At 42.4% G+C, this 23,115-nt stretch overlaps 1 protein-coding gene across 3 annotated transcripts in view; it reads left to right on the top strand.

Moving 5' to 3' along the window:
- TUBD1 (tubulin delta 1) overlaps positions 1-23,115 on the top strand; it is a 247,878-nt gene that overhangs the window by 60,103 nt on the left and 164,660 nt on the right. For all 3 annotated transcript variants that reach the window (XM_085649409.1, XM_085649411.1, XM_085649410.1), the window contains exon 3: positions 4,213-4,409. In XM_085649409.1, the coding sequence (XP_085505535.1) occupies positions 4,238-4,409 (172 nt within the window). In that variant the 5' untranslated portion in view covers positions 4,213-4,237. The remainder of the gene's footprint in view (positions 1-4,212; positions 4,410-23,115) is intronic.

Below are 23,115 nucleotides of genomic sequence, written 5' to 3'. Positions count from 1 at the left end.
TACATAAAAATAGGGAATGACTGAGTCCGCTGCAATCAAGTATTTGGCTTCTTTCACTGTTATACACCAAGTGTCTTTGGCTTCTTCTACAAGCAGCTTGATGGTGGATTTCAGTCGTTTAGTTGGGTCACACTTAAGTGGTCAGTAGGAGCTTCTAACACCCCAGTTGTCTGAGGCATTCAGCCCTATAGGATGCTGTATCAAGAATGGCAATTGCACCATCTTTGTTGACTGGTTTTATTGTAATGGTCGTATCTGTAATGAGGGTGATGATGGCTGACTGTTCAAGTTTGGAAAGCTGTTGCAAGGTCGTTTCACCTTGTGTTTTGTGTTCTCAAAATCTTTTAGTGCTGCCTTTTCATAGGTCAGTACTTTGGGAGGAAGCATGTGAGAAGGAGGGTTGAAAGTGGATTTATTCCTAAGGTCCATATTGGATTGCAGTTCCCCGGTGTCAATATCAGTTCTTTCTTTGAAAAAAGTCATGCAAGCGTAATTTATGAAGGTTCTTTGTGTATTTGAAAGTCATCACCTTTATATGTGGGGACAAAACCTAGCCCTTTGTTTAGTAGCCTGGTTTCTAATCGTGTCAAAACATGGCTGCTGAGATTAATGACTAATCCATCCCGCTGCTTGTGCCTGGTTGTGGGTCGTCCTAAATCATGCTCTGTGTGTAGGGGTGACTGGAGGGGGCTCCGATGTACATTGGCTTGTTGTTGCCTTCTTCTACCTATTGATCTGCCTAAGATTTGCCCTAAAATGTTAGTGGTCAGACAACTCTGACTCTGGTTCCAGTGTATCCAATCGCTCTGGCAGATGCAGAGGGTGGGCCAGACACTTCTTCATGCCCCCCAACCCATGTTGGCCCCCAACATTTTGGGGCCACCCAATACCACAATTCCAACCGCCTCCCCCTTCCATAACCTTACTTTTTTTTTTCAGAACGAAATCCCCCACGCTACACCAGCTTGTGACAGACGCTCCTAGTTACTCAAGCTTGTTACGATAAGTTTTTTTTTGCATTATTTGTGTATATGAGGAATATGACTGCCATCTTTGGTCTTGTAACTTGATTAAGCATCTATTACGGAGCTGCTATTCCAGATTTCCTGCGCTATTTCAGGCTTGTTCTAGTGACGCTTCCAGTTTCCCAAGCTCGTTGACTTACTTGTTCACATTATGACTGGCTGGGGCACAGTTAGCACTGTCCCAGAGCGGCTCAGCTCTAGTGATTCAGTTAGTGTGACTCCTTTGAGTTCCATAACAACATTGCTTACATTATGTGTGCGAAGTCTTCTTACACACCTCATTTCATCATTATGGTACAGTCCTAAGACTATTACGCCAATAGCTTTATATCTGGTAATCGGTATTATGAAACACCGTCACCCATTTTTGGTCAACTTATATTATCTTGTGACATGAACACGTACTTCTGCAGGAAGCCAATAACACTATGCCATCACATTTGGAGCAGGACCAACATACACTGCTTTCTTAGAAGGCTGCCACCTTACCACCTTTGGCTAGTGAATTTTCATAGCCAATGCCTATGCATGGGCAAGCAAAACCTGGACATTTTGGTTTGTGTATAGACATATATGCATTCTTTACATTTTACTTTCCATGGGTATTTGACTGAACCCCTGGTTCATTCGTTTGGACTTCTATCTCTCTTTCTTTTACCAATGCTGTTCTCCGGTTTCATCAAGGACACAGCTTAAATTGAGTACATCAGTACCAAATAGACTTACTACTTCTTATTTTACCTATGTAATAATTACCTATATTCCCACTATAGGACAGAGTGCACCCAGAGCTCCATGCTAGTGTCCCTCGAGTTGAGGCCCAACACTTGACAATTGCGGGATTTTGTGTATTTTGTTTGAATGCCAGGATTTATTGATGTTATATATACACACTTTCATGGTGGTCACATCTCTCCATAATTTTGGCAGTTGATGGCACTAAATTGATAAGTGCCACTGATATTGTTATAATAACCTAGCGGTCATATCTCCCTACAAGTTCTAAAGCAGTGGATCCGCTGTTGAAACTCGCTGTGGACCACTTACTGGTTTTGTATTTTTGTCCTTTCATGAGCACTCTAATCGAGCATAAGCAATACTTACAGGTCCTGATGAATACCAATACACCACTTCTGATGGTCTAGTTGGCAGAAACATGTTGACCAACAACTAGTTCTGGGAAAGGGATGCACACCTTTTCATCCATTGTTTCTTCGTTCTCTGACTTGTCCAAAATTAATCCATTGTGCGTGCAGCTTGGTAAAAAGTGTCTTGCCCAATTGACACCGTGAGTAACAAATCTATGCAGTGGGGCGTCAGGCACCCCAACCAAACGCACTGCGAAATGTGCCACGTTGGCAATTATCAGTTCCTCGTAAACCACTCTTTTCTTGTTACATTCATCCTTTTATTCCTCTTCTTTGTTTTTCAATCTTAACTTTCAGTCCCCACACAATGTCCAGCGCTATTTTCCAAATTTCTTAATGTTCAGACTGTGCCCCTCCGGACCTCTTGTAAGAACATGACAAAAGCGAAGTTCATCAAAGGCAGTGTTTATTGAATAAAACCCAATGCATTTCGGGCATTGAAGTGCCCTTCGCCAGGGGTCGCTGTAAATATTAATAAACAATCACTAATTAATATTAATCATACTTTAGCATTAATCATACTTTCACATCATGTTTGATTAGTATTTTCCCCGTCGAGTGCTCGATACACCAAAGCGCATTTAACATTTCAGCGCTGTCATATTTACCAACAATTAGCACCCCTGTCATTATACAATCAACCTCCCATCTTTTCAGTAAAGTAATGTCCCAAATGTTATCTCTCCCTCCCTCTCCTCATAAACCACTCGTTTGTCTCTTCCTGTGGTCAGGCTGCGTGTTCCACATTTCCAATCCCCTCTCATTGTTTCAGTGAAGTGTTTTCCCAAATGTCATCTCTCCCTCCCACTCCTCATGAACAGCTTGTTTGTTTCTCCCCACAGACAGGCTGCTTCCTCCACACTACCAACACCTTCAATCCTGCTCTCTCCCTTCACTAATCACTTTAACAATGACCTTCCAAATATACAACGGTTTAAACTAACGTCCGATATTTACTTCCATTAGTTCATCTTGTTGACATTGAGATATTTGGAAAATGAGTGGTTTACGAGGAACTGATAATTGCCAACGTGGCACATCTCGCAGTGCGTTTGGTTGGGGCGCATGACGCCCCACTGCATAGACCAACAACTAGTGCCACATGGAAGCAAGGTCAGTTGACCACTGCAGTGTCCTTTCTCTCTTTTTAATCCTGACCCAGGCATGCATGAATAAAGTTGTACGCCTGCCCTGGAGTCAGTTTTTCACATACAGCACACTCTGCAAGCCTCACCAGCCTTTAGTATATCATAGGGCTTCTACCAAACCTCCTTCTCAGAGACTGAGTTGTAGCCCACAACGTGATCCGCTGTCATGGTACAAGGAGAATCCCAATGATGAAGCGTGCCACCTCTGCTGTGTGAGGGAATTCGTCCCAAAAAAGGAATATTTCTGTTCAGCTAAGTATTCTAACTCTTTTTAGCCCTAGGTGGTTCTTTGTGTGTAAAATATGAGTTGGTAGTGAACACCTGCAGGTCTCTAAATCTCCACTGGCCCTTCTTTTGTGTTTACCTACATCTTTTTACGGTCTTGTAAAGGAAATAATACACATGTTGATGTTTCCCAATATTTCTTTCTGTCATTACTGCTATTCACAAATGGGTGTTTACTCTGATGTTTCTGTACATAGATTGTAATGAGCATTCCAGAAGCCCAGTGACAATCCATATGCCTCAGATATTAATGGACTGGAATTAGAATAGTGGTCTATCCATTCTGAGAATGTCATCTAAAACAAAGTACTTGTAAACTGCTGGATAGATGGTAAGAATATTACAGCCTAGAAGCTGAACTTGCCTATAGCCTTTGCCAACTCATACATGCTTCCCTCAAAGGTAATCATATTCTCAGGGAGAGGGAGAGCATGGCCAGTAGTATACTTTCCCTGTCTACAGTGGTAAAATGACAGTGTGTAACAGGTGGTACTTGCCTTTTGAGGCACTTGCATTCCCCCCTCCCCTCCCCCCCCCCCCCGGATCTCCTTAATATGTACTACCTCCTATAAACGAAGCAGCTAAATGCATCGGTTTCATTTTCAGGGGTTAGTTCTCTTTGCCAGATAACATGGCAGTGATATCGCTGCAGCTCGGCCAGTGTGGTAATCAGATCGGATATGAAATGTTTGACGTCATCTGCAACGACCTTCTCAGCACGAATGGACTGTGTTCGAAGAAGGAGAATGAATCCTACCAGTTGTCTTGCAATGAGCGTTTCTTCAGAGAAGATGAATCTGGAGGTACAAATAAGCTTATAACATACTGACTGTATGCCACAGCTTTTGACTGTATTGTACAAGGTGGTCCACTTGACTAAGATAAATGACATTTGGTATGTATAAGGTTCCTGTGTTCCGAGTGTGCGTTAAACAAAGGGCACATCCGCCCCACGTTAAGCACTTTAATTAGTGCTGTTATGCGAGAGCCAAAGTACTCCTTGCAGTCTCAAGAACGCGGCCGGAGAGGACCTCTCTCGACACCGGGAGGAGTACTTTGGAGTACCGAATCTACACATGGGTGGAATGTCATTTATCTGATGACTTTTTGTTCTTTTTCTTTGGACGAACTACTGTGGGAACTATTGCACTCATAGTACCGGGCCAACCTATATGTATCTTACTCAACTGGACTATATGACATACATCTGTTTTACCATATTAATGCTTTGAAGAAGTCCATTTTCTTATGCACGAAACACGTTGGCTGGCTTTTGCAGTGTATCAAATAAGCATCAATAAATGAAGATTACTCACGGATTTATGCAACTTTTCTTGGAAAATAGTTAATCTTTAAAACTATTATAAATATTCTGAATGTGGTGTACCTCTGGTTGTAATGTCTGAATAACAAGAATGATGGTTAAAATACCGAGTCTTTGGGCCGTACACTGCTGCTTTTCTACTCTAGAACCAGATACTTTTCTGGTAATTAAGTAAATCGTAAAAAGCGATTCATAAATTATAAATACAAGACTCAATTATATCCTTTGGAAATTCAAAAGATGGTGAATGGAATGAATTCTTGTGTTTAAATGTAATGAGCTTTGCGCCATTCTTTTATAAACAAATCTCACTTTTCAAACTGATAACCAAAACATGTTGAGAGGCCATGGAAATGCATTGACAATAGTAGCCATTTCATGCTTTGCATGGACGGTGATTTAAACACTTTTGAAAAACATTTCAATTCACTTTTCTACCTGACATTGATTTGAAACTTCACAGTGATAGCCAGCATATGTTGGGCAGTAACATCCGCTTTATCAGGGATGTGAAATGAAAATCACAATGTTTTAATTTCGGTTAAGATAAATACATCAAATAGTTAAAACTAATGTTATTAAAATTACTTAAATAATTCAAGTAAAAAGAGAATACTATTTCAGTTGTGACACCATTATAAAAAAGCATCCTTTTGGTGTCAGAATAAAAAAAAAGTAGGTAACTAAGGTAACATAACAAACACCTTTCATTATTCTCTAGACACATATCTTCTATGATTATAAAAACAGTCACCTGTGTTACTTTAAAGTTAGCTAAAATAATTGAATAGTCGCAAACCAGAAACGGAATAGTTACTATCCATTTTACAAGGTATCTCAAGAAAACAGATGAAACAGTATTATAATGGCAGTACAGTAACAGAGTACATGAAAGATTTTGTCATGTGTTTTCAAATTATTCATTTATATCTCTTAATATGTAACTGTCTGAAAAGAGTGTTCGAATTAGGCTTACAAAGAGCTTTTATTTTAATGTATAATGGACCATAAGGTACGGTGAGTGGAAGCATTTTCAGTGGAATCTTCAGCTTTGGTACAAGTTATTTGGATTGTAGATTTAATATTTTTAAACAAGGAGGCAAACTGTGAATTATTAAAGGGGATAATTGAACTGTGTTCTGCTCTATTTGAAATAACTAGAACATCCCTCAATAGTAGTGTCAGTGAAGAGCACAAAGGGTTGTGTGGTAATAGAAGGTGGACATTGTTTGTTTCTTAAATCAATATCCTTCAAGTCCGTATATATATATATATAAAAGGATCGCAAAATTTAACAAATTGCTAAAGACCTTGTTGTAAGAGTTGTGCAACATAATAGCCAACTATTCACCTCATATGTATGAGATTGATGATACCTTGCAAACAATACATTTACAACATCAAAACTCATATTACCTGAGGGAGGTAATGTATTCATATTTGCAGGTACAAACTTGTAGCATAAACAACACAAATACATGTGATACATTTGGAATAAAACCTATGACATTGACAAATGGCAATACCTTGTTTGTGATTATTTACCATTCAGATTAGGATACATTAATCTGAGTATTTCACCAAAAGGTATTTTTCATCAGAAGTTCACTTAACGCTCTATAGAGATACATCTGAAATAAATGCATGGACAAAGTCATGTAATAATGGGAAAAGCAAACAATATTGCTGTAAAACTAATTGAAGAAATAGTAATATCTATAACAATGATTACCTCTGAAAATATCAAACACCACAAGATTGCTGTTTTGGTGTTAAAAACGATTTTAGATAATTGGTCCTTTATATATCCGTCAAGGAACTGAAAGCAAAATGTTACACAATTTGGATTTAGTTATTTAAAAAATGGAGGGAGCATGTCTGGAAAAAAGCTTCTTTTTTTTAAACATTGATTTTTCACCTCAAATTGAAGAATTGAGAGCAGTACATACATAGTGGTGTACACTGAACTGTTCACTACGCAGTAGATTGAATACAGTCGTCATTTTGCCTGTCGCTTAAATGCCTGCTAATAGAAATGGCTTCTGATGTAATTTCCCTAATCTGAAGCACCCACCAAAGCAATTAATTTAAAAAAGTCTCTGTTTTAAGTTTTTATAAGTGTGTATATCAGAACATTTAAAAAATGTGTGTGTGTGTGTGTGTGTATATATATATATATATATATATATATCAGTAAACCAAAATCGGGTCCTTCCGGGATCAATCCCTCGTCAGGTGGTGCGTTTACCGGCGAACCCAAAGCCGGTTGCGTTAATATCCAATCATCAAAAGATAAGGCACTCTCAGAGGTCAATTTTTATTTTTTAAACAATCGCTACGCGTTTCGACACTGAAATGTGTCTTGCTCACACGATGTATAAAACTTTACTAAACTTGCATTTATACAAAAATGTAACAATAGAAGAAGTACTTCATCATTTCCTGTGCCGATACTGTTTACATGGCCGCCATTTTGGAACAGGTTCCGGCCTCATTTTATCGATCATTGTGTCAATGTTATATAGGAAATTATAAACAATATTGTAACAAATGATTAATAGTATTTGAGTACCCACAATTGCTGTTGCTGCCAAAAACAATGTACAAGTTTTAAAGTACGAGTTCTTAACGTTTGGTCTGGCACCGGGTGTGTATTATCTGCAGTAACCTTTGAGTTGAAGTTGCAAAACTTTACAAATTGCAGACTGACATAGTATTGTCATTATGCACCACTTTACTGTATGCAAACTAGACATTCAAGTTAAAAACGGACTAGTGCCATTCGCAGGCCTGTCTGCAATGATGTTATGTATTATCAGCAGTAAATGGGTGACTTCCATATGTCTGTAGAAGTGCATAAACATATGTTAAACATTATGTTCAGCTTATTACCACAAAGATGGCTAATCATAGGGTCGTAGTACCTACATAAAAAGGCTGAAAGCGGCTAACAAAATACTCAAACAATTATAGAATGTACTATATACCAGGGCTAGTGCCCCTATAACATCATTGCCATGTATACGTGCAGGAAACTACCTCTGAATACCTAATGGTAAGATTGATTCCAAATTATACTTCTCACATGTCACCACACCATGCTAAATCAGAAGGATTCAAAAATAAAGTGAGTCCATGTTCCATCATGGAACTAATAAATACAAAAAGTTTTATAAGAAATTGTATATATATCGTGAAAAACGTGTAGTTCTTATCTTATTGGACGTGCAGTGACACTCTTGGTGAAGAAAAGGGTAGGGAACCCATGCAGTGTCTTGAAAAGTGAAGGGTCCCTTCCTTTCCTCCTAGATAATAATAAGAAGAACAATTAAAATCGAAGACACCTCAATATAATAATCAACATTACAACAATGTAAGAGTGTCTAAGTTAACATAAAACAGCATTAAAGAGAAAAAAGCATTAAAGTTATGAGGGACATGGCTTCAGTCCTCATGTAAATGAGTTGCCAATTCCTTGTCAAGATTGTGTCCCCCTGGAAACCTAGTTTCCAATTCCATTATCCATTTGGATTCCCTCTTCCTAAGGGCTAACTCCCTGTTACCTCCTCTTTTGCCTGCATTTACCTGTTCTATGGCAATGTATTTGAGCAGGGAGTTGTTGGAATGATGTTTGTCCTGAAAGTGTCATGCGATGGGATAGTTCTGGTCTATGTTTGTAATGGCTCTAAGATGTTCTTGAATTCTTTTCTTCACCATGCAAGTTGTGCTCCCTACATACCTGAGTTTGCACGGACATTCAAGTATATAAATAACAAAACTGGTACTGCAAGTCAAAAACTGTGTTATAATCTTGTTTTGTCGCGATTCCCCCAATTTCAAGTTCTTTTACCATGTGGCTGAATTTACATGCTCTACAATGGCCACATGGGTAGAAGCCTTTGAGATTGAATAGATTTCTGTTGGGGGTTTCTGTAATGTCTCCTTGGACCAGCATGTCTTTCAAATGTTTTCCTTTCCTGTATGTAATAAGGGGTCTGTCACTGATACTGCCACCTATGATGGGATCTGATTTTAAGATTTTCCAATTGTCCGCTAGAATCTTCTGAACCTGTTTGGATTTATGGTTAAATGCTGTTATTACTCTCATTTGTATTTCCTCATTGTCGTCCCTTTCTGTATATTCAAGAGCCTTGGATCACATGGGTGGCAGTATCAGTGACAGACCCCTTATTACATACAGGAAAGGAAAACATTTGAAAGACATGCTGGTCCAAGGAGACATTACAGAAACCCCCAACAGAAATCTATTCAATCTCAAAGGCTTCTACCCATGTGGCCATTGTAGAGCATGTAAATTCAGCCACATGGTAAAAGAATTTGAAATTGGGGGATCGAGACAAAACAAGATTATAACACAGTTTTTGACTTGCAGTACCAGTTTTGTTATTTATATACTTGAATGTCCGTGCAAACTCAGGTATGTAGGGAGCACAACTTGCATGGTGAAGAAAAGAATTCAAGAACATCTTAGAGCCATTACAAACATAGACCAGAACTATCCCATCGCACGACACTTTCAGGACAAACATCATTCCAACAACTCCCTGCTCAAATACTTTGCCATAGAACAGGTAAATGCAGGCAAAAGAGGAGGTAACAGGGAGTTATCCCTTAGGAAGAGGGAATCCAAATGGATAATGGAATTGGAAACTAGGTTTCCAGGGGGACACAATCTTGACGAGGAATTGGCAACTCATTTACATGAGGACTGAAGCCGTGTCCCTCATAACTTTAATGCTTTTTTCTCTTTAATGCTGTTTTATGTTAACTTAGACACTCTTACATTGTTGTAATGTTGATTATTATATTGAGGTGTCTTCGATTTTAATTGTTCTTCTTATTATTATCTAGGAGGAAAGGAAGGGACCCTTCACTTTTCAAGACACGGCACGGGTTCCCTACCCTTTTCTTCACCAAGAGTGTCACTGCACGTCCAATAAGATAAGAACTACACGTTTTTCACTATATATATACAATTTTTTCTTATAAAACTTTTTGTATTTATTAGTTCCATGATGGAACATGGACTCACTTTATTTTTGAATCCTTCTGATTTAGCATGGTGTGGTGACATGTGAGAAGTATAATTTGGAATCAATCTTACCATTAGGTATTCAGAGGTAGTTTCCTGCACGTATACATAACAATGATGTTATAGGGGCACTAGCCCTGGTATATAGTACATTCTATAATTGTTTGAGTATTTTGTTAGCCGCTTTCAGCCTTTTTATGTAGGTACTACGACCCTATGATTAGCCATCTTTGTGGTAATAAGCTGAACGTAATGTTTAACATATGTTTATGCACTTCTACAGACATATGGAAGTCACCCATTTACTGCTGATAATACATAACATCATTGCAGACAGGCCTGCGAATGGCACTAGTCCGTTTTTAACTTGAATGTCTAGTTTGCATACAGTAACGTGGTGCATAATGACAATACTATGTCAGTCTGCAATTTGTAAAGTTTTGCAACTTCAACTCAAAGGTTACTGCAGATAATACACACCCGGTGCCAGACTAAACGTTAAGAACTCGTGCTTTAAACTTGTACATTGTTTTTGGCAGCAACAGCAATTGTGGGTACTCGAATACTATTATTATTTATCATTTGTTACAATATTGTTTATAATTTCCTATATAACATTGACACAATGATCGATAAAATGAGGCCGGAACCTGTTCCAAAATGGCAGCCATGTAAACAGTATCGGCACAGGAAATGATGAAGTACTTCTTCTATTGTTACATTTTTGTATAAATGCACGTTTAGTAAAGTTTTATACATCGTGTGAGCAAGACACATTTGAGTGTCGAAACGCGTAGCGATTGTTTAAAAAATAGAAATTGACCTCTGAGAGTGCGTTATCTTTTGATGATTGGATATGGATATATATATATATATATATATATATATATATATATATTCACTGAAAAAACCATAGGTTTCACACATGTTATAGTTAGCTGGACATTTTACTGATAAAAAACCAATGAAATTCCCCCGTTATAGTTACTGTAGGCAACTATAACTCACGCGACCGCAATCCTCTGCTGATGCTAATACTGTATTTAGACACTTATTTGCCCATGTCTTCTTCCATTAAATTTTAGCTATACATATATTACAAATATTTTTTTTTCATAAAGACACATATGTCATCAGCAGAGGATTACGGTCGCGTGAGTTATAGTTGCCTACAGTAACTATAACGGGGGAATTTCATTGGTTTTTTATCAGTAAAATGTCCAGCTAACTATAACATGTGTGAAACCTATGGTTTTTTCAGTGAATTTGTACGGTTTTTTAAATGCTAAGTTACTTTACGCCATTTGTGGCGTGCGCGCCCACTTAACGCATTTCGTTCCATGCGCGCACGGTGCGCTTCGCGCACCGTGCGCGCACAGTGAGCATGCGGTGCGCTTCGCGCACCGCGTGCCCACATTACGCTAGATGGGCCATGAACGCACGATGCGCTTCGCGCACCGTGCGCACATGGAGGACATATGAAGAGCAAACTCTTAAATCTGCTTTTCATTTTTTTTTTTTTTTTTTTTTTACCGTACGCTTACCGTAAGCTTACGGTACGCGTACCCCGTGATTTTTTTTAAAATCAATAAATGTTTTTTTTGTACTTTTCTGTCCTTCTTTGACCCCCTTACAAATGTTAGGGGGTCTGTAACTCTCCTCATTGCCCCCTTTCCTTGTTTTCTCTGTTTTTTTTCTGAGTGAAACACACAAAATGGCGGCCGCCGCTTCCTGGTTTCGGCCGATTCGAATGTTTACTAAGATCTATGGGCCAATCAGAATCTCCTTCGCGCACGCCATGTTTCTTCCGTACGCTTACCGTAAGCTTACCGTACGCGTACCCCGTGATTTTTTTTAAAAATCAATAAATGTTTGTTTTGTACTTTACAGTCCTTCTTTGACCCCCTCACAAATGTAAGGGGGTCTGTAACTCTCCTCATTGCCCCCTTTTCTTGTTTTCACTCTTTTTTTTTCAGAGTGAAACACAGAAAATGGCGGCCGCCGCTTCCTGGTTTCGGCCGATTCGAATGTTTACTAAGATCTAAGAGCCAATCAGAATCGCGCTCGCGCACGCCACCGTACGCTTACCGTAAGCGTACGGTAAGCGTACCGTAAGCGGGCTCAGATATATATATTGATTTAAAGGCTATTTTCTCAGAATCTACTGAACAGATTTACACCAAACCTACAAAAGGCACTTCCTTGACCTAGGGACTACCTCTCTGCCAAATTTTGAGTAATTCTGTTCAGCCGTTCGGGCTGTAGCTCGTTCTAAAGGTCCTATGGAAAAATGCATGGGAAAAACGCGTTTTGGGACCCCCCTTTTATCTCAGCCCCCGCTTGACGGATCCCCCCGAGACTTTCAGGGTAGGAGCGGAGCGTAGCGCCCCACCTATTTTGAGAAATTCGCGAGGATTCGTCGACCGGCGCCAAAGTTATTCAAAATAGAATGTTGAGGTTTTCCTATGGAAACGTGGTCCTAACTATAACTACCTACTGGCGACCGCCAGTAGGATATATATATATATATATATATATATATATATATATATATATATATATATATATATATATATATATATATATATATATATATATATATATATATATATATATATATATATATATATACATATATACATACATACATACATACATACATACATACATACATACATACATACATACATACATATATATATATATATATATATATATATATATATATATATATATATATATATTCCAAGTGGAAGAAAACAAACCGAACAACGCGTTTCAGCCGAGACGGCCTTTGTCAAGTTCAAAGGGCATCGGAAGTATTGCACAATATATCCGCATACGTCATAATAGACACAGAAAAAATACTTCATGGCATTAATCATTGGCGGTTTTCAAAATCGCTAATACCAAATTTTGTAAAAGCAAATAAACTTGCCTTTTGATGGTAAAACAGAAATTAAATAACATGAATAATGCATAACATTTCATTGTTTGTGTAATGGCGCCCGGCATACGCTCAGGTTGCCTCTTACCCTGAAACACGATAAAACAGGAGCAACGATGTTAATATGATACAAAATGTGGCGGAACAGTAATCTTTCCGCAACAATGGCACCCCTCAACTCCCAGTGGAGAATTGTCACAAATATCAGATCTGATAATCAAATATACAATCTATAAACAATGTTAAAGGCATCAAAAAACATGATTGAAATTCATAAATGATTATTCACTGATTGGCCACCTGAAAATGCAGCTACATAATCAATGCATTGAAAACCATACTCCTAATTGATAAGATATTAATCTCTAAACGAAGCCGCCTGAAGTATAACCTCATTATAATATCAAATGATATCATTGACGCTAAGCAAAGTGCAGATAATACAATCCCATGTCGAAAAATACAATAGTGAATGTTGTGAAAAGAAACACACCTCCTGTAGAAAAAATAATATTAATAATGATAAAAGGTAAATATATATCTCTCCATATATATACAATGTCCACGGATGGCAAAAAGATAAACCATGCAAATGATTGACAACCGATATGAAGACCTCTTCAATCTCGATTAGAACGGGACAAATGTCCCCATGATATTCATGTTATATTATCATACATAATGTCTTTTCCCTATTGCAACTGCAAATCTCCTAATGATCCAGCCATGGTTTGAGTGCAACATACAAAACTATTTTATATATACAGTGTGTTTTAAAATCAATGTGTACTCATTTCATCATATGAGAAACCTGAGAATCTGAAAGAAACACGTTAGTTAGATTCCTCACCTTAGAATATCCCCAGGCGTCAGACTGGATCCGGAAGATTTTTCGTCAGCAATACCCCTTGCGTGTCGCTAGGCGTCGTCTGCGGCTCCGCGTCCGTCATCTGCGTCGTGCGCCGGAATGACGTCGTCGGAGTACTTAGACGCCGCCCTCGCGCGCTGACGTCAGTTCTTCTTTTTTCCGCGCCAGTAAGCGCAGATCCGGGAGAGCTACCCCTTTTAGTCTTTTTTGACTAAGTTTTTTGATCCTTTTTGATCTTGTCTCGACTCCGGTGCCGGTAGGATGCCTGGTTTCAAAGCCTGTGCTGACTGCAACCGCTTGATGTCGGTTACGGATCATCACCGCCGGTGCCTTTACTGTTTGGGCCTCGACCACGACGCGGAGTCGTGTTCGGACTGCAAGGCCCTGACCTCGAAGGCTAGACGGGAGCGGTCCCGTAAGCTCCTCGAGCTTCGCCACTCGGCTCCGCGCCCCTCTCCCCTCTCGATCCCGGTCCAGGAGGAGGTCCAAGGATCGGTTGCGGAGCCACAGCCGACGTCATCATCGCTCGTCTGGCTCCAAGTCTTCGGGTAAGTCGAAGCACTCCAAGAAGTCCAAGAGGCGACACCGCTCTTCAGACTCCCCTCGCCGGTCGCGCGACTCGGCCGAGGGTCAGGGTGGTTCCACCCCCGCGGCTCCAGCGGAGCCACAGGCGCCGCGCAAGTCCCCATACCTGCCGGTCCCTGGGACTGACGCGACGCCGGCGGAAGTCAGTGCCTTCCTCTCGGCCATGAGGAGCCTGGATCCGCCGTCCACGCCCGCTGGCGCGCCTTCGGGCCCCGCGGACCCAACTGGGCAACCTTGCATGCCGGCGGCTCCGGCCCCGGCGCCGGCTCCGGCCCCGCAGGTTTCCGAGGGACTCCCCGCCGACGCCGGTCGACCTCGTCACGCCTCCTCCACCGGCATCGACACCGGTTCCACCTCCGACGCCGGCTCCGCTCGGCGTCGAGCCCCAGTTCTGCCCCGCTCCGGATCCGGCGCCGTTACGGCGTCGATGGACGCCGCGTACGGCGCCGTTAGAGACACATTATGTCTATCGTCCGGCTCCGATCCTTCCTCCTGTTTACCAGGAATCGGATGACGGGGGCGACTGGGAGAGGTCCGAGGATCCTATGGCCGTTCAGGCTCAGCTGTCACAGGACAGGGCAGATGAACTGGGGGAGGCCAGTGGTCTGGATACCTCACCAGACACTGGATTCATCTCTCCTCCGACTTTGGCTTCGGAGGAGGGTGCTGCTTTCTCTGTGGTGCTGCGCAAGGCGGCCGCAGCCCTTGGGCTCGAGCTGCCTGCCGTGGCTGCGAGGACTAACGTCCTCACTGAGGTGCTTCAGTCTGCAGCAAGCTCCACTGAGCCTCTGCTGCAATTCAATGAGGCCCTCATTGACGTTCTGCAGGGCACCTGGTCCAAGCCCTCCACAGTTCCTCCTGTCGACAGGAACGTCGCCAGGCGCCACCGCCCTGCTCCGGGCGACCCCCAGTTTTCTGTCCCAACACCCCACCCCCGAGAGCCTGGTTATCCAGGCTTCTACCTCCCAATCCTCCTTCCCGACCGCTCCGCCGGACCGGGATTCCAAGAGACTGGAACAGTTTGGCAAAAAGCTGTTCTCCCTTAGTTTGGGTCTGCGGTCCTTGAACACCGCTTGTCTTTTGGACCGTTATTCCCACTCTCTGTGGGATACGGTGGAGGACGTGCTGCCCCTGTGCCCGGAGGAGGCCCAGACACGACTTACCCAGGCTCTGGCCGATGGGAGGGATGCAGCACGACATGCAATCCGATGTGGGCTTGACACTACGGACTCGCTGGGTAGGGCGATTTCTACCACGGTGGCGCTTAGACGTCACGCCTGGCTGCGGTCCACGTCCTTTTCGGGGGATGTCCAGAGCACTCTCATGGACATGCCCTTTGATGGCACTCGCCTTTTTGGTGAGAAAGCGGACAGTGCGCTGAATCGCTTTAAGGACTCCCGGGCTACGGCCAAGTCCTTGGGCCTCTCGGCCCCGCGGTCGCAAACTTCCGCCTTTCGTGGCCAAGGAAGGGGTGCCTCCTCACGTCAGCCTAGCCACCAGCCGCAGAACCAACCTGCGCGCGGTCGCGGACGTGGTTTCCGCCGAGGCGGTTCTGGAGGACGACGCGGTCAGCCCACATCCACCCCGGCAGCATCCGCCTCAAAGCCTTCCTAGTCCGAGCTTTCAGGCCCATTCCATGCCAGTGGGCGGCAGAGTTCGCCATCACCTGCTCCACTGGCGGTCCATCACATCGGACAGGTGGGTGCTGCAAATCGTCCGAAGGGGCTACTCCCTCCCCTTCGAGACGACCCCTCCAGCCATGCCACCGCAGCACCACCGTATCTCGGGGGATCATTTGAATCTTCTCCACGAGGAAGTTTCGGCCCTCTTGGCCAAGGGGGCCGTCGAGCGCGTTCCGAGCCCAGAAGTAGGTCGTGGTTGTTATTCCCACTACTTTGTGGTTCCCAAGAAGGGCAAAGGGGGCCTATGCCCTATCTTGGACCTCCGGAACGTCAATGCCTTCCTCCGGAAGGAAAGGTTCAAAATGTTAACTTTGGCTCAGGTTCTAGCTGCCCTAGACCCTGGAGACTGGATGGTAGCGTTGGACTTGCAGGACGCATATTTCCACATCCCCGTCCTGCCGGCCCACCGGCGTTACCTGCGGTTCACGGTGGGTCAGGAGCACTTTCAGTTTACCGTGCTCCCCTTCGGCCTTACCAGTGCCCCTCGGGTGTTCACGAAAGTGATGGCGGTGGTCGCAGCTCATCTGCGCAGATCAGGGGTTCCAGTCTTCCCCTATCTCGACGACTGGTTGTTGAAGGCGGGCTCGCCCCAGGCAGTCGTCTCCCACCTCCAGACTACGGCGGATCTCCTGCATTTGCTGGGGTTTTCCATCAACGTGCCGAAGTCACACCTGAGTCCCTCTCAGAAGCTCCTCTTCATCGGAGCGGTTCTCGATTCGGCGCAGTTCCGGGTCTATCCGCCGGAACAGCGGGTCCGGGATATTCAGGCCCTGATTCCCATCTTTCGGCCTCTATCCTGGGTTTCGGTCAGGCTAGTGTTGCGGCTTCTGGGGCTGATGGCCTCCTGCATCCTACTAGTGCAGGCGGCGCATGCGGGCTCTGCAGTGGGACCTGAAGTTTCAGTGGGCCCAGCATCACGGCAACCTGTCAGACCATGTCTTGATCTCGGAGGGCACTGCACAGCAGTTGCAGTGGTGGCTCACGGACCGCGATTGGGTCACGGGCAAGAGCCTCTCCCTTCCCCAACCGGAGCATGTCGTAGTGACGGATGCGTCCCTCCTGGGATGGGGTGGCCATATGGGAGAGGCGGAGATCAGAGGCCTCTGGTCTCCGGCAGAGTCTCGCCTCCACATCAACCTGTTGGAGTTGAGAGCGATCCGACTTGCACTGAAAGCTTTCCTTCCCTCTGTCAGGGGAAGTGTCGTGCAGGTGTTCACGGACAACACCACCGCCATGTGGTATTGCAACAAACGGGGTGGGGTCGTGGACCCTTTGTCAGGAGGCTCTGCGCCTCTGGACGTGGCTGGAACACCAGGGCGTCACCTGTGATATCATTCTGGCATTCAAATACAGAATGAAATCCGAGGTCTACATCGCAACCCTTGATACAAATTCAAGAAAGTTGCCACTTAGCAATTGCTCCAACAGTAAATTTAAGAAGTAAGCATGTAAAGGAACAGATACACAAGAGTGAAGACAAAAAAGAGGTAAGAGAAAAAGGAACTTGATCTAAGGATAATCAGCATCCCATCATTACACTCTGAAAGTGCCCAGTGTCATCATCTGGGGTACCAAACAACTCTTCTCAACAACCTCCTATGACATCGAGGTGATATGAATGAGTTGTATCCTCTTACCAAGCATTCATCAAAGAGAAGAGGAAAAAATATTTAGAGTGCAATGCAAAAACATTTTTAGGAAAAATTTTTGTATTATATAAAGTGTTTTTTAAAATAGAATAAGCAATTGACGAACACAGAGTATATAATTCTAACTTGTGTCCCATCAATCGTGTTCCTATCTAAAAGCAGTGTATGAAAAAGAAAAAGAAGAAGCAGTTGGAGACGTTTACTGCTCCTATGTACTGGTCGACATGTTTCAGCCTTCGGGAAGACTATCCCTGGCTTTCTTCAGGACCTCATAATCAAAGCTTCTAGTCGTAGGCTTCGCAAAGAAAAATGGGTTATTACTATACCCTTATAGCTGTTTCCAATTCCTCACTGTGATTATTGATCTATTGTGACATCTAAAAACAACAAAAAGATGTACGTTAAGGTTTTGATTTATACACATAATCACATAGTATTTAGTGCTTACATCTTATGTCCCCACTACTCAGAGTATCTACAAAAAATAATAATAATAATCATGCTTACCAATAAACATTGAGGAAAAAACCCCACCTCACTTGGCACCAGCTCAAGTCAAGAAAAGAGGCCCCGCTCTGAAAACAAACGTGAGCCAATAAGAAGACAAGCAAAGAAAAATGCAGTCTCTTTAACTCTAGAACAGTAAAGTACTAGGAAAGGACAAACAAACCGCTTGACCATGTCCTTTACTATTTAAGTATTAAAGGCAGGAGCTTGTCAGCGCAGCAGCAATTGGCATATTAAAATCACAAAACGGGGTATGGCATGAGAATGATGCAACAAATCTCCAAAAACGAAAGAGCACCTAAAATAAATAAATCCATCTGGTTTTAAATGTGAAGACAAACCAGTGGCTCAAAAGCTTGTAATTTATTAGTTAGAGTCCAGCATTGTTAGCACTATTTTGGTATAAAGCCTAGATAGAGCGGTGACTAAGATGGTAAAAGAGTTTGACATGGTTCTAAAAACCAGTTTAAGCAGCGTATGCACGGGCACGGCTTTCAACTTGCAGCTGACAAGAGATAAAAAGCCGCAGCCCGTGAGCCAGTCATTTAAAAAAAGCTGTGAATCCATACCTGTCCGTCGGTACCTCCGGCAGGAACTCGCGCTGGGATGGAGGTACCGGACGTGACCAGACGGCAAAATTTTATACCGTATGTTGAACAAACAACACCTGTCGGCAATCAGCAAAAGATACGCCGTAAGAACTTCCGGCGCTTGAAGTATGACATATGTCAGAACTACAAAACGGCATCATGATGGCCGGTAATTGTAGTTCCCAGTAGCAAATGTTTGTTTATACGGCAAAATATCCATGGGCAGTTTTTAGTGTTAGCACAATGACACTTGGCGACACGCGTCCTCTCTATGATTGAGTGCAACCAAGAAACAACATGTTTTGACTTAAAAATAAATACCATCACGTGCGCTAAAGTAAGTGCTAAAAAACGTTACAGATCGCAGCTAGTACCTAGAACAGGATCGATCTTCGCGTCATTTAACAAATCGTAAACAATGTCAAAGCATAAGGGGCCCTATGTCAATTCGTAATTGCTTAGTGGGATCTGAAGATGTTCACAATTGTGTAGTAGGCATTGGTACTGTTTAAACAGAGAAAAGCACACGTTACAGATCGCAGCTAGTACCTAGAACAGGATCGATCTTAGCGTCCTTCGAATAGTAAAAAATTTCAAAACATTAGGAGAGTTACGAAGGGGCCCTATGTCAATTCGTACTTGCTAAGTGGGATGTTCACAATTGTGCAATAGGCATTGATACTGATTTATCAGAGAAAAGCACAAAAATCAATAAATTGAAGATCAAAGGAACCCTCTATCAATTTGTGATTACTTCATGAGGTATGATGGTGTACTCAATGGTGTGTTGAAAAAGGTGCTTGGTTTAAGAAAAATATTTCTACATAAACAGATGCTTACGTCAGAGTTATGATGAAAATAAATCAACTCTTACTTCTTACTTGGAGACATCCATGGTATTGCGTCATTTAGACCGCGTACATCACTGGACAATTTAAATATCCATCTCTGCTCTCGTAGAAACAAGAAATTGGACACATCACTGACATGTGGTGGAATATAAGGTTTTTCAAGCACAATCCAATTAAAATCACCTGCATTGTGGCCCTTTTCAAAAAAGTGTTTGGTAAGTTTTGTCATGGTCTTTTTGCATCTAAATGTGCTTTTATGTTCCTGCATCCGTAATTTAACTTTCCTCGTTGTCATGCCAATATATTGAAAAGGACATGGGCATGTAATGAGATATACCAAGTTTTCACTATTACAGTTTGTGAAACTCTTTTGTACCCATGGTTTGGTAGTACCAATGTCAACAGTTTTAGACGCTTGAGTTTGTGGGCAAACGGCACAGGAGCCACACGGATAATGGCCCTGGACCGGAGGTAAGCCCCATAGGGTAGTGTCTGCTATATGCCTCTGATCACATGGTCGAGTGTGGACCAATATGTCTTTTAAATTGGTACTTCTTTTCAAGGAAAACAAAGGTAATGGTATTTTGTCTGTGTGGCTGTTCAAAATTCGCCAATGTTTGCGAACACTTTTTTGGATCACATTCGTTAATGTACAGAAGGTAGTCACACAGGTTAAACGCTCCAGTGGAGGTTTACTCACTGGGGGTTCTAAAAGAGCCTCCCGGTTGTTATTGGAGGCTCTTTTATAAGCTCTCTTGATCAGTTTTTTGGGGTACTCCTTCTCGTTAAGTTGTTGTTTAAGATTGTTGGAATGTGCTTCAAATCTATCACGAGTAGAACAATTCCTCCGAATACGAAGGAACTGGCCGTAGGGTAAGTTCTCTCGGAGTGATTTGGGATGTTGGCTGTCAAAGCGAAGCAGCGAATTGCGTGCCATTCGTTTGCGATATCATCGATATACCGTTTCCAAAAACGGATCTACCTCGTGTTTAAAGCGTAACAAATCTTTTTTGAATTTGTCAATCTTTTGACGTAGAATCACTCTACACGTCAATACCGCAAGACGAGACCCTAGACACCATTTACAACATCTTGACTAATGCCACTCTAGACTCTATAACACCAGTCCCATTCATAATGTCCTTGGCCCAATTGGCTATGAAGGACAATTTTTTCAAATATGAGGACACTATCTACCTACAGACCTCTGGGACCAGTATGGGCAGTATTTTCGCGCCTAGCTTGGCGAATCTTTACGTCCATACTTTTGAGCAAGAACACATCTTGACCACTTCTAATCCATTCTTTGAATCGATCCGTTTTTGGAAACGGTATATCGATGATATTTTAATTGTGTGGCGCAGTAGTTCTGAGTCTATCATTACATTCAAAGAGTGGCTCAATACTAGGAATGATTTTCTGAGATTTACAGCAGAAGTGGGAAAAGACAGGATTACTTTTCTAGACCTTTCCATTTTCGCCACTCCCACAGGTCTACAAAGCGAACTGTATCGCAAACCAATGGCACGCAATTCGCTGCTTCGCTTTGACAGCCAACATCCCAAATCACTCCGAGAGAACTTACCCTACGGCCAGTTCCTTCGTATTCGGAGGAATTGTTCTACTCGTGATAGATTTGAAGCACATTCCAACAATCTTAAACAACAACTTAACGAGAAGGAGTACCCCAAAAAACTGATCAAGAGAGCTTATAAAAGAGCCTCCAATAACAACCGGGAGGCTCTTTTAGAACCCCCAGTGAGTAAACCTCCACTGGAGCGTTTAACCTGTGTGACTACCTTCTGTACATTAACGAATGTGATCCAAAAAAGTGTTCGCAAACATTGGCGAATTTTGAACAGCCACACAGACAAAATACCATTACCTTTGTTTTCCTTGAAAAGAAGTACCAATTTAAAAGACATATTGGTCCACACTCGACCATGTGATCAGAGGCATATAGCAGACACTACCCTATGGGGCTTACCTCCGGTCCAGGGCCACTATCCGTGTGGCTCCTGTGCCGTTTGCCCACAAACTCAAGCGTCTAAAACTGTTGACATTGGTACTACCAAACCATGGGTACAAAAGAGTTTCACAAACTGTAATAGTGAAAACTTGGTATATCTCATTACATGCCCATGTCCTTTTCAATATATTGGCATGACAACGAGGAAAGTTAAATTACGGATGCAGGAACATAAAGGCACATTTAGATGCAAAAAGACCATGACAAAACTTACTAAACACTTTTTTGAAAAGGGCCACAATGCAGGTGATTTTAATTGGACTGTGCTTGAAAAATCTTATATTCCACCACATGTCAGTGATGTGTCCAATTTCTTGTTTCTACGAGAGCAGAGATGGATATTTAAATTGTCCAGTGATGTACGCGGTCTAAATGACGCAATACCATGGATGTCTCTAAGTAAGAAGTAAGAGTTGATTTATTTTCATCATAACTCTGACGTAAGCATCTGTTTATGTAGAAATATTTTTCTTAAACCAAGCACCTTTTTCAACACACCATTGAGTACACCATCATACCTCATGAAGTAATCACAAATTGATAGAGGGTTCCTTTGATCTTCAATTTATTGATTTTTGTGCTTTTCTCTGATAAATCAGTATCAATGCCTATTGCACAATTGTGAACATCCCACTTAGCAAGTACGAATTGACATAGGGCCCCTTCGTAACTCTCCTAATGTTTTGACATTTTTTACCATTCGAAGGACGCTAAGATCGATCCTGTTCTAGGTACTAGCTGCGATCTGTAACGTGTGCTTTTCTCTGTTTAAACAGTACCAATGCCTACTACACAATTGTGAACATCTTCAGATCCCACTAAGCAATTATGAATTGACATAGGGCCCCTTATGCTTTGACATTGTTTACGATTTGTTAAATGACGCGAAGATCGATCCTGTTCTAGGTACTAGCTGCGATCTGTAACGTTTTTTAGCACTTACTTTAGCGCACGTGATGGTATTTATTTTTAAGTCAAAACATGTTGTTTCTTGGTTGCACTCAGTCCTGTAATCAATCATAGAGAGGACGCGTGTCGCCAAGTGTCATTGTGCTAACACTAAAAACTGCCCATGGATATTTTGCCATATAAACAAACATTTTCTACTGGGAACTACAATTACCGGCCATCATGATGCCGTTTTGTAGTTCTGACATACGTCATACTTCAAGCGCCGGAAGTTCTTACGGCGTATCTTTTGCTGATTGCCGACAGGTGTTGTTTGTTCAACATACGGTATAAAATTTAGCCGTCTGGTCACGTCCGGTACCTCCATCCCAGCGCGAGTTCCTGCCGGAGGTCCCGTCGGACAGGTATGGATTCACAGCTTTTTTTAAATGACTGGCTCACCGGCTGCGGCTTTTTCTCTCTTGTCAGTTGAAAGCCGTGCCCGTGCATACGCTGCTCAAACTGGTTTTTAGAAC

The sequence above is a fragment of the Triturus cristatus genome, chromosome 3_2, assembly GCF_964204655.1.
Source record: "Triturus cristatus chromosome 3_2, aTriCri1.1, whole genome shotgun sequence".
Taxonomy (NCBI): domain Eukaryota; kingdom Metazoa; phylum Chordata; class Amphibia; order Caudata; family Salamandridae; genus Triturus; species Triturus cristatus.
This window is presented reverse-complemented; position numbering and strand designations above follow the sequence as displayed.